The sequence below is a fragment of the Vombatus ursinus genome, unplaced genomic scaffold (assembly GCF_900497805.2).
Source record: "Vombatus ursinus unplaced genomic scaffold, bare-nosed wombat genome assembly UNPS02014793.1, whole genome shotgun sequence".
Lineage (NCBI taxonomy): Eukaryota > Metazoa > Chordata > Mammalia > Diprotodontia > Vombatidae > Vombatus > Vombatus ursinus.
The window spans coordinates 4,815,121-4,827,913 of record NW_020954571.1 but is presented as its reverse complement, the minus strand read 5'-3'; the positions used below and the strand labels follow the sequence as shown (position 1 = coordinate 4,827,913).

Sequence of the window (12,793 nt, the reverse complement as noted above, 5' to 3'; positions counted from 1 at the left end):
ACAGTGAGAATTTTCCCTAAAGCTGTTCAAGCTGTTGCCTTTTTACAACTTAACACTTTGCAAAAGGCAGGACCTCCCCAAGCCAATGTTTTTACAGTTATCCCTTCCACATCTCAACTTTCCCCATCACAGTTTTGATATATCACAGTTTGGCATAAGAAATTAAATAGGAATTTTGAGGGGACTTTGTGGAAGCCACAGACAACACATGAGGGCCAGCAGAAGACACAGAAAAGGTTTAGAAACTCAGAAATGCATACAATATATGTATAGTATTACATAATATCAACATATTTTATCTTTTGATACCATAATAATTCAGACTTCTCTGGTACAAAGGGAGAGCCAAAAATTTTACGTGTATTTTCCAAATGAAGGGGGGCTCCACACCCCTAACCTCCTCAATGTGGAAGGGATAAGTGTACAAAAGTATGAGCATTCACTAATATAGCAAACACATTAAGCACCTTTTATATGGAATGCAGTAAGCATTGGGGTAAACAGAAGGATAAAGGGGACAGTGTCTCATCTCAAGTAACCTATAATACAATTGGGAGAAGGGAGAAAAAAATGTACACAGATAAACATAATCTAAATTAGAATAAAATTAGACTATAACCCACTTAGTCCATTAATAAACTCTTGTTTCCCTGAATTTTCACGACACTACTCTGTTGTAGTTCTCTGATCACCCATCAGCCCATGATCAGACCATGCTGGTCAACCTTCTCTGAACACATTCCCATTTGTTGATGTCTTTTCTGAAATGCAGTACCCACAACCAAAAACAGTACCCCCATTAAAATGGGGCTCAGTACAATGAGACAATTACCTCTCTCATTTTGAATGCTAGACTGCTATCTATGCATTCTAAGACTTATTTTTTAAGCAGTCATGACACATCAGTGACTCATACCGAGCTTGTGGTCAACTAAGGTATTTTTCACATCAAATGCTGTTTAAGCCATATTTTTCCTCAATAGGATTCCACCCTGATCACTTGCTTTCCTCTGCAATAAGAAAGAATTATCATAAAAATACAGTCCTATCCTACTTAATCACTGGTATCAAAAACATCCATATATCACAGGTATAAGCTTTTTAAAGATTTCTTTCTGATAACCCACTGGTCCAACAAAAATTCCCCAACCCTTCCTACAGTGAAAAGCATCAAAGAAACATATCTGACAAAGTCCAGAAACAACCTTACGATAAGATCAGTGTATTGGACCATGTACTCTTTAACTTTGTTTGATTAGAAACCTTTTTGAGCCAAAAGGCATCTTAGAACTTCATTGCAGAGGTGTGGAACAATGAATGTGGAATACAGTATATACTGGATTTGATGGTTGCATTGGTTAGTTTTGCTTTTTTTTTCTCCTCTCCTTCTTTTCCTCTCTTTTCATTCTTTTCCTCTCTCTCTCCTTTTCTCCTCTCTTTTTCCTTTTCCTCTCTTTCTCCCTTTCTCCTCTCTCTTCTCCCTCCCCCTTCTTCTCTCCCCCTCTCTACTCTCTCTATAGGTGTTGCCACTGAACTATTTTCATACTTCCTCAGTGAGGGTCATGTTACAGTGTCTCCACCTATGTCTCCAGCAATAGAGACCAACTTGTTTGTTCTTCTGAAGCAGATCAGTTCTCTTAAACCACACCCCATCAGGTCTCAGGCTCTCTCACTTCCGTGATAAAAAGGTATCTCTCCAACATAAAATAAAATGAAATCAATTTTAAAGAGAAAGAAAATACTTTCACCCAAGCCAAGTTTATTAAAGATAATGAATAAATGTTTTCCTTTTTCATTCACTATCCAATGGATTACTCAAAAACTCTATCACTTAGCAGGCCTTGTACTAAGGCCTAAGATACAAAAATGGCTATGGCACAGTCCCTAGCTCTCCATGAGGTTCCAAAAATGGAAAGAGAAGTCCACAAATAACTGGATTACAAAGCAGAACATAGTGGGTACATGGCACAGTGTTAGTCAGAAAGACTTATCTTCCTGATTTCAAATCTGGCCTCAGACACTTACTAGCTGTGTAACCCTGGGCAAGTCACTTAACCCTACATGTCTCAGTTTCCTCATCTGTAAAATGAGCTGAAGAAGAAAACGGCAAAACACTCCAGTATCTTTACCAAGAAACCCTAAACAGGGTCATGGAAAGTCAGACACAACTGAAACTACTGAACAACAAAAAAAGAAGTACACAGTGCTATGGGACTTCTAAAGAAGAAATGATCTCTTCCAGCTTTGGGAGTAGAAGATCAGAGTAAACTCCATGGAAGAGGTGGCATATGAGCTGTTATCTTAAAGGAAGAGTAGATAGGATTTTGATAGGTAGGGAATAAAGGTAAATTGAGAGGCAGACTGTTTGGGGCAAAGGAAGTGGCTAAGCAAGCCACGGAGATGGGGAAGCCTGGAGTATATTTGCAAAGCATTAAATAATCTAGTTTAGCTAGACCCTGTAAGGCCTGTGTAAGGAAGCACTTTGAAGTAAAGAAAGGGCAGGTTGAATCCAGAGGATTGAAGGTGTTTGGTTCCAGGGTAAGGGGCTTAACACTTAGTTTGAGGAGGCAACAGGGAGTCATTGACAATTAAGTAGGAGACAGAAAGTGGCTGCATCTCTACTGACACCCTTCCCTTCCACATAAAAGGATAGGAGAAGCTTGACAGATCTTTAAGAGCTAAGGATGCTGTGCTAAGCACCCTGATATCTTAGGATGTCAGGTGAAATTTGGTAATCAATTCCAATTAGAATACAAGTCATAATGCTCGACCCACTAGTTATGAGTACATGCTCCAGACACACCATCCTAGGGGTATACAGGAACTCTACAAGGCACACCGAAAAGAACTAAGGAAGATGTAAAAGAGGAGGAAGTAGCAGTGGAGCAGAAAATCTCTCAATGCATTAAAGCATCAGAATAACCTCATTTCTATTCAAAGCACTAAGGTGTGTTAATGTCCATCTCCTGTGACCTCAGTTTGATCCCAGGCATCCTTCTCGGAATACACCAGGCAAGAGTGAGAAATGCATTCTCAGGAATGGTGGGAAAATCCCTTCCTTGATGGTGATTCATAGCAAGCAGAGCTGACAAATCCGGGAACTGCCCCACAAGAAGGTCATTTTCCACTAATAATTATTTGGTGGTGACCTCTCATGTGTTCCTTCTACCAGTCAATACTGTAATCCCTGCTCCAACAGAGTCCTAATAAAACTCTCCAGAGCTGAAAGCCATCTGCTTTTGTAGGATGCCAGTTCTCTCCTTTATCTAGCTTAAACCTGATATTTTTTGTTCTTGTTTGGTCGTTTTTTTCAGTTGCTCTTCATGACCCCATTTGCCCATTCTTGGCAAAGATACTAAAATGTCTGAGCTGAATTTGAACTCAGGTCTTCCTGACTTCCAGACTCTATCCACTGCCCCACCTATCCATTTGTAACTTCCAAGTATTTTGACTCCAAAAACAGTGGAGACTATGCCCTGGAGATAGGATTCTTAATTAAATAAATCAGACGAGTTTTCATTCACCCAACAAATATTTATTTAATCACCCGTATGTAATGTGCACAGTGCTAGACAGTAGAGGACATACCAAGTTTAGATAATGGCAAAGGCTCTGGTAGGGGAGAAAATACAAAAGCTGTTATATACAAAAGATAAGGATAGGGATTGAAGGCCTGGGATTTCAAAAACTTCCAGGTGAGGAACACCTTTCTCTCCCAAAGCAGGATGTCATATTCTCCACCTAATACAGAATCACCTAGGGCACTGAGAAGTTAAGACACTTCACATAGGATTACACAGCCAGGGTCAGAGATGGGATTTGTGCTTAAGTCTCCCTGGTTTTGAGGCTAGCTTTTTTCATCTACGATGCTATGCTGCCTTTCCTAGTACACAATACCCCCATTTTAAATGCATTGTTGTTGTTCAGCTGTGTCTGACTCTTCATGACCGTATTTGGGGTTTTCTTGGCAGAGACACTGGAGTGGTTTGTCATTGTGTTCTCCAGCTCATTTTACAGATAAGGAAACTGAGGCAAACAGTCTTAAGTGACTTGTCCAGGGTCACACAGCTAGCAAATATCTGAGGTTGCAGGAACATGAGTCTTCCTCTCTCTAGGTCCAGCACTCTATCCACTGTGCCACCTTGTAAATTTCTTGTAAATGCATTAGGAAGGTGCAAAAAAATAAAATAAAATAAAATTTAAAAATAAATTTTTAAAAAAAAAAGGTCCAAGAGAGAACACTGTCATTGATCGGTGGATCAGGCAAAACATTTTAGAGGACATGGCATTTGAATTGGGATTTCAAGCATGGATAAGAATTCAAGAAGCAAATGAAGGCATAAATACCCAGAAGTGAAGTTCATGAATTAAATATTTCAAAGTAGTGGGCTTAGTTAGTGTTGTATCCTGCCCTCTGGACTACCCTCCTACTATCATTCTCATCTCCCTCCCACCAGAATTTTGGGCTTTCTCCCAGGAAGCTAGGCCCTGATAGGGGAACTTTTACCTCATCATGCCCTAACCCAGACCTCCATGCCAATTCTAGGCCACCTCCAATCCATACCACACCACACCATTTGAGACGTAGCCTCCCCCTTTCTAGCTCTGCTGTGTATATTGTCTTTCCCTATTAGAAAGTAAGCTGCTTGAGAGCAATTGTTAGCTTACTTGATTGTACTGTATGCCCAAAACTTATCACAGAGTCTGGCATATTGTGCTCAATAAATGTTTTATCTAATTATCCATTTTACAGTTTTGAGAGTACTGGAGAACACTGGGAAATAGTTGGTAGGAGACCTGAAAGACTGCCAGCAAAACGTCTAGCTGACGGCAGTTTTGCTCATTCAACCCCATAGATAAGGCTTTCAGAATCATGAGAGAACTGGTTTTTAGGAACTTGGGCATTTGGGGCTTCAAAGCTAAGCAATTCATTTGCCCCTCCTTATTTACCTGCCAACTCAAAGGCCCTGAATTGGAAGTCCAGACACCTGGGTTCTAATTACAGTTACTACTGTGTTAATAATGGGGCAAACCATTTCATATCCTTAGGACTCACGTCTTCCCATACTTCAAGTGAGATGGCTTAGCTAACCTTACTGAGGGGATTGTGAAGATTAAGGGAGATCACACATGTGAAAGTGCTCGAAAAAATATAAGGCACGTACGAACAGTGGGGGAGCACTTTGAGAATCAATTGTCAATTGACCCTCAACCTAAGCTGTTTATGGTAGCTCTCACTCATTCCCTTTGGAAGCTACCAGCTACGTCAGCCTAAAATTCATACATGGCGAGGTGTGGTGGTAGAGGCAGCTAGGTGACACAGTAGATAGAGGATTTGGCCTATAGGATGACCTGAGTTCAAATCTGACCTCAGATACTTACTAGCTGTATGACCCTGGGCAAGTCACTTAACCTATTTGCCTCAGTTTCCTCATCTGTAAAATGGAAATAATACTATCACCTCCCTCCCAGGGTTGTTATGAGGATCAAGTAACAAATATGAGGACTGATAAATAAAAGATAATAATCGTAAGGCACTTAGCACAGTGCAGCATAATGCCTGGAATATAGTAAATGCTATAGAAATGTTAACTATTATCACTATTTAAGGGGAATCATGAAGAGAGAAATGAAACCATTAGCCAATTCTACAAGGTCCTAAAAGACAGGGTGACTCTCTGTCTGGTTTCTCTTGTATCTCTTCTCCCTAGGCCACATACCACACTCAGATGTGTTCAAGACTCTCTCTATATGTTGCATTCTCCCAACAAACAGCAAGATCCATGAAGTACAAAGGACTGAGATTAGGCCTCACTTATTTTTGCATCTGTCCAAGGGTACGGCACAGAACCTTTCACTGAGTGGGTATTTAATAAATGTGTTGAGTTTAATGGGATAGATACATGTTTATTATTGTATTTAGCTACTTCAGGCCTATCAGGTGAGATGCTTTGAAATATTAGCCTGAACTCATTCAAGATAATAATCATTATGGATTTAAGCTTGAAAAGGGGGGGGGAATGTATGAGACCAGATGAAGGCTCCTCATTCACTACAAATCCTGGTTTTAAATGTGATAAACTAGCATAAAATGTTTAAGGGAGCAATTATGAGAGGAAAATCACTGGCAACAAAATGAAGGTGAGGCATAAGATCTCAATGCTGTCAAGGCAGCACACCTGGAAAACTGCTGGGAAATCTAAGCAGTGATGGAGGCAGGAAACTTTCATCTTTAATTATGAGGAAATTGGTGAATAAGAGAGCCGTCTGGTGCGCACAGGCTAGCACTGGAACTTGACAGTCAGCTTACCGACAGTTACAGACTCACCTGTGAAGCATCTAAAGATTTCAGGGAATAGCAGTGCCTGCAGACTTGGAGGATTAGTTGAGAGGTATCACAGGAAACTCAGGAAACCAATTTTTCCCTCCCAATTTGCAGCCCGAGAGGCTTTCAAACTAGTCGATTAAGTTGCTTTAAAAAGGAGAAGGGAGAATTATAGAAAGATTTTTAGTATACTTACCTAAATCTTGTGTTAGCACCTATAAGTTCCACTATTATTTTCTCATCATTTACAAATGCATATATGCACATAATAACAATAAGCTCTCTGAGAAAAGGAATGAATACTTACTGAACCAGACTGTCAGATCTGGAAGAGCCCTTGGAACAAAGAATGTCTGAACTAGAAGAGAGAGCCTACTCTTACCCCACCCTCTTTCCACCATTTTACAGGTGGGAAAACAGGCCCAGAAAAGAAAAGGGACTCATATAAAGTCACAAAGGGCAGCTAGGTGGAACAGTGGATAGAGCACTTATCTTAACAGAGTTCAAATCTGGCCCCAGACATTTACCAGCCGTGTGATCCTAGGCAAGTCATTAGCCCTGTTTTGCCTCAGTTTCCCTCATCTGTATACCTTTGACAAGAAAATCCTAAATGGGGTCATGAAGAGATGGACAAGACTGAAATGATTAAATAACGCAAAGTCACAAGGAGTTAAAAGGAAAGGCTAGGGTTAGAACGTAGATCTCTCAAATCCCTTCCACGAACACTGTCCGAAGCACCTAAGGCCGTGCTCACGAAACTGAGCACATGGCAAGTGTTCAGTAAATGTTTGTTGAACAAATATAATGAGCACATAAATCTCCTGCTTTTCATTGCTGTCCTCTGCCATGGTAGTGGACAGTTATTTATTTCTCTGCCCCCCCTCTAGATACTGATATAAAAATCACTAGAGTGTAGTAGGGAATGGGGAAGGGCTCTTCTTGGCCTGACACAGCTCAGGGCTTCAGAAGTTGATTATAGAGTTGTTGCAGTTCCTAGCTCAGCTGATTGAGTTTCAGAAATGGAATGAAAATTCACAAACCTGACTGAGCTGCCTTTTGGGGGAGGGGGCAGGGCAGAAGGGAAAGAGAGCAGGGAGGGATCCCTCAGTAAACCAGAATGACCATTAAATGCCCCTCCAACAATGCCCAGGCTCTTTCGGGTCAAAATCTTCAAGGGGCAAAGTCAAGGAGAAAGCTATGGTGCAACCTCTAATGGTGCAGGGCACAGAGAGGTCTCTTTTCTGCTGGCTGGTCATCTCAGCCAGCACAGCAAGGGGAGTGGACAGGCCAATCTTAATTGGGTTCCACCAGACATTTCCTGGCTTTGAACAAAAGGTGCCTCTAGGGGAAAATCCTGTCTTTATGTTAAGATAAGAGAATGCCTTTCAGTCGAGCATTAGAAACAGTCTTTCTCTCCTCTTCCCCCTCAAAACAGAAATAACCCCTAACCTTGTTTTTGCTCTTGATTATATGACTTCAGGCAAGTCCCCTTTAATTCTAGTGCCTTCCCTTAGCTGATTATTTCCTATTTATCCCTATAGTTTGTACATAGTTCTTAGCATGTTGTCTCCCCCCTTAGATTGTGAGCTCCCTGAGAGCAAAGGACTGTTTTTTGCCTTTCTTTGCAACCCCAACATTTAGCACAGTGCCTGGCACATAGAAGTAGGTGCTTAATAAATAATTCCTGACTGACTGCCCTGAACTTTAGAACCTTCCTAAGATGGGCATGACCTCTATCTCTCCTCCCCTGTGACTTAATGAGAAGGCTGGTTGAAAGCTGAGCTTCTTTGAGACAGATGCTGTGGCAGTATAAGGCTGTATTATTTGCTCAAGCTTCTTCAACTGAAAAGGTCAAAGTAGCAAAGGGCATTTGGAAAGATTTGGTAAAGCCAGCTGCTTACACCCATCAATAAAAGACAGCATCAGATATACATTCAGCTCATACTGCTTGGGATGGGGCTGGGGAGGGATAGGGGCTACGGACAGCAGGAATCAATGACTCATCTCAATTCTGAGCTTTGCATTTTCAAATGCAATCATGAATAATATTTTTTTCAGCTACTATGTAATTTGGAAGGAAAGACACCCCCCTCCCAAAGCTGGCACTGCAATTAGAAAATTAGTAGAATAAGATTTGGGTACACGGATACAGAAGGTCTCTTTGTATCCCTACCCCCTTCATAAGGAAAGTACCATAATAGAAGGAAGATTTCACTGAAAGATTCAGAAGGCAGCCTCCAGAAGGTTGGGCAGATCCTATATGAAGGACTTCTACAGGGACAAGAACCACTCATGAAAAATGAGAGGCAATCTCCACATTGATGAGATAGAAATAGATGATGGTAACCAAACTGGGGTCCCTGAATCCCAGAGGTGGCAAGCATCAAAGCCAGGGAGTGTACACATTCACATTGTTCCACCTAGCCAAGACAGATGTAAAAGATACTCTTTTCCTTTTCCCTAAGAGGGTTGCAGAGTTGGCTTTACTGTCTCCTTAATAAAGGTAGCACATACACAATTAAGATTTAAAAAGGCTAAAAGGCAGCATGACATGGTGGACAGAGGTCTGGCCTCAGAGTCAGGAAGACCAGGGTTCAAGGCTCACCTCTGAAATATTCTGGTTGTGGAACACTGAGCTAGTCAGTTAATCTCTTGGTGCTCTAGATCAGAGATGTCAAGCTCAGACAAATAAATAACAAAATAAATAAAAATACAACAGAACATAGAAAATGTTAATGTGTTTTTCTAAGTCAATGTGCTGACACAATTTCTATTTGAATTTGACTTTGCTGCTATAGACAACTCTCTGAAACAAATGCTGCAGAGAAAATGCCATTCTGTATTGGGAGAAGAGATTTCCTCACCGGGACAACCTCATGCCAAGGAAATCACAGATCCAGCTCCTGATCAGTCCAGAAAAGGCTGTCCAATAACGTTAAAGAAAAATCTGGTGAAAGTCAGTTGGCAATAAGAAGTGAGAGCTGTCATCTTCTAAGAGTAGAATTGGCTCTTTCAAGAAGCAAAAACACAATTCACATCAGAAGAAGGACACTTAAGATGTTGCAATTGTTGTTGTTCAGGTGTGTCAGACTTCAGGACCCCATTTGGCATTTTCTTGGCAAAAATACTGGAGAGGTTTCCCAGTTCCTTCTCCAGCTCATTTTACAGAGGAGAAAACTGAGGCAAACAGAATTAAGTGACTTGCTCAGTATCACCCAACTAGTAAGTGTGTGAGGCCCAATTTGAATTCAGGAAAATGAATCTTCCTGACTCCAGGACTGGTACTCAATTCACTGTGCACCTACCTGACCCACCCTTAATATAACAGTACAGTATACTGGGACAGCTAGGTAGTACAGTGGATAGAGTGCTGGCCTGGAATCAGGAAGATCTGACTTCAAATCCAACCTCAGACACTTACTAGCTGTGTGACCCTGGGCAAGTCATTTAACCCTTATTTTCCTCAGTTCCTCATCTGCAAAATGGGGACACACTAGAGAAAGAAATAGTAAACCAGTATCTTTGCCAAGAAAACCCCATGGTCTTTGTCCATAGACATAGAGTCAGACACAGCTGAACAATAACTGTATATGAGACAGTTGTACTTTATTATCTTGAAGAAAAAAAAAAGGCACAGGAGAGCAGACCAGCATTTTTGAAGAATAAATTTGACTTCCTTTGTCTCTTGACCAAAAGTCTCTCTTTGCATTGGCAAGGCTGCAAGTAAAAAAGTAATGCCCTAATAAGTGGCCCTTACCCAGCACGGACAGCATTTTAAACCATGACAAGGTTGTGTATCAAAACCAACAACATTACTTCTCACTAAACACAACACCCTACCCCTAATTTCTATGGTTTTGTAAATTCTGGCCCTTAAAAATAAACACTTTCTGCCACAGATACTTCAAACAGCTTGTCCAGCAAGGCTACAAAATTGTCTGTTTGTATATACAACCACCAAGTAACCAGGTAAAAACGACAATATTTTTAAACACTGCTACCAGAAAACTGTAACAAGGCACTCCCCAGGAATGGGGTGGGGCAGGAGGGGACAAGCCAGATATCTGGAGATAAAAGGATAGTTGTAAAAGGCCTCCACCCTTCCAGATCAATTATAAGCAGGCAGAAGAGCTGTTCTGAGAATATTGGAGCCAACTTTTCCCGTCACTATCCTGAAATGACTCTTCCTTAATAAAGTTCATTTGTTTAAAAAAGCGAAACCAATCCAATTCTTGAAGGCAGAGTCCATTCAGGAAGAAGGAGAGGAGGAGTTAGAGCCGAGATTCGCAAACTAGGGGAGGTGCTAAGGGAGGGCCCAGACAACTGTCAGTGACAAGAAAATCCCTGTCCCTCTATTCCTTTTCTCCTTCGCTGCTCTCTCTAGTTTCTCCCCAATTTACCCGTGCATGGTTCAGCCCAGCCGGGGGCACTTGAGGCTAATCACCTCCTGAACTCAGGGTTAGGGGAACTAGCAGGACAGCACGAGTTTTAGAAGCCCTATCTTCTATTCCTTACTCCCATTTTATGCTCAGCTACATCTATGAAATGGGATAAAGGAGAAAACGATGGGACCCAGGAGTGGTGGAAGGAAGAAGGAATGAGAAATCGATAATCTAAGTCTTTCTCTGTCACTTAGCTGTGTGACCACAGGCAAGCCTCTTGGAGGCTTCATTTCCTGATCTGTAAAATGAGGGAGTGGGACTGGAAGGTCTACAAAATTCCTTCCAGTTCTAAATCTTTCTCCAATCCCACCTCCCCAGGCCCAAAGCCACCTACCTGGGACATCTGTGGCCTGAAGTTGATATCTTTGAGGTCTATAGATCCAGGTGAGAGGTTGTGTAGCAGCTGACACAACAGCACTCCATCCCTCAGCGCCTGGGCCAAGTCGAAGACCACGGCCGAGGGCCACACTACCCTGTGGTTGGGGGGCAGGACTTTGCAGTCAATGAGCCAGCGGCCGCACTGCCGCCACTCCTCCATGGTGGCGGCGCCCGACGGGCCAACCAAAGCCAGCCGGCTCCCACTGCCTCCGACCCAGAGCCCGGCGTCGGAGGAACGCGACAGAGTCAGTGTCCGCTCCCACGGGTGCAAAGACTCAGGGTCCTGCTTGGCTCAGCTTAGGGCTCAAGACGAACCTCGTGGGCCCGGAGAAAGGAAAGTGCACATGACCCGGGCCATATCTTCCGAACTCCGGGTTGTCCCCCAAGAAAGGAGAGAAGAGAGACAGGGGGTAGGGAGTAGGCGTCTGCTTCTCTCTCCTATCTGTTTTCCAGGAGACTTTCTCCTCCCGCAAAGTGCCTCAGCTCTTCCCCACCAGCATCCGCCCCCAGTCAATCTCCTCCTGGGCGGAGAGGTTTCAAGCCCAGGCGCTGCCTGTGGGCGGGGGGCGAGGCGATCCAGGGGAGTTCCCCGGAGGCAGCACACTTGGCAGAGCCGACCACTCTCCCAACGCACCACGGCAGGGTCGCGTCCCCCGAGGTCTCCACGTGTGTCCAACACCTCTGGCGCGGGAAGCTCGAGCCTCTCAGCCCTAAGCTGCGGTTTGGAAAGCCAAGAAAAAGTCCCCAGACTCTTCGGCCCAAGCCAGGTCCTCCCTTCACACCCACAAGTCTGGGGCTTGGGGGGAGGTTCAGCTGCCCGCGCCCGCTGCTGTCCGGAGCGCGCTGAGCTCCGGGACCGGCCAAAAGCGCCGCATTCTCTGCCCGCCCGACTGGCCGGGGCGCACACAGCTGCGGCTCCGGGCGGCCCCTTCTTGTAGCGCTCCCTCTAGGAAGTGTCCCCTCCAGAAGACAAAGAGTCCCGTCCTCCCTCTCCCCGTGCCCGCCCGGCAGCCCCCCGCCGCCGCCGGCTGCTGCTCCTTTGTTTGCCCGGATGGCTCGCTCTCCCCGCGCCCCAGCGCTGGCTCCGGGTAGGAGGTGGCTCGACTTTCTTCTCCGGCTACCCCAGACTCTGCTCCGCGCCGCTCCTCTCCCGTCCTGTCCTCAGTTCTCCCGTCCGCTCCGCTCGGCTCAGCTCTGCTCCTCTCCGGCGCCGAGGTGCAGACTAACTACAGCTGGAGCGACTGCAGGCTACGCGTTCCCGGAGAACCGGCGCGGAAGGGAACGCGCGCCCGGTGGACGGTAGAGAGCGCGCGCCCTTCCTCTTCACTCACACTCAAACGGGCGCGCGCAGGGAGCTCCTCCCTCTCTTTTCTTCACCTCCTTCCTTCTCTCCCTCCTTCTAGTCTCCGGTTTTCCTAGCAAAGAGAGAAAGTTACAAGAGGTTTGAGCCCGTGTACGGCCCGTCTAGAGATGCTCTCGCAAAGAAGGGAGCAGAGAGGTTGCACTGTCATAAGACCTCCCCGGACCCTGCCCCTTGTCTTTCCTCTCGACTGCTCTTAAAGACTGGGGACCCTCACAAGAATGCCTCCCTTGGCACGCTCTTAGCCAAGGTTTGGGACGCGGAGGAGGAAGGGGGTTGGGGACGGAA

At 44.4% G+C, this 12,793-nt stretch overlaps 1 protein-coding gene across 1 annotated transcript in view; it reads right to left on the bottom strand.

The window, feature by feature from the left end:
- The window catches only part of VAV2 (vav guanine nucleotide exchange factor 2), a 403,760-nt gene extending 391,789 nt beyond the window's left edge, over positions 1-11,971 (bottom strand). Inside the window, exon 1 of the mRNA XM_027869640.1 lies at positions 11,102-11,971. Within this exon, the coding sequence (XP_027725441.1) occupies positions 11,102-11,305 (204 nt within the window). The 5' untranslated portion in view covers positions 11,306-11,971. The remainder of the gene's footprint in view (positions 1-11,101) is intronic.
- Between the last annotated feature and the right edge of the window lie 822 nt (positions 11,972-12,793).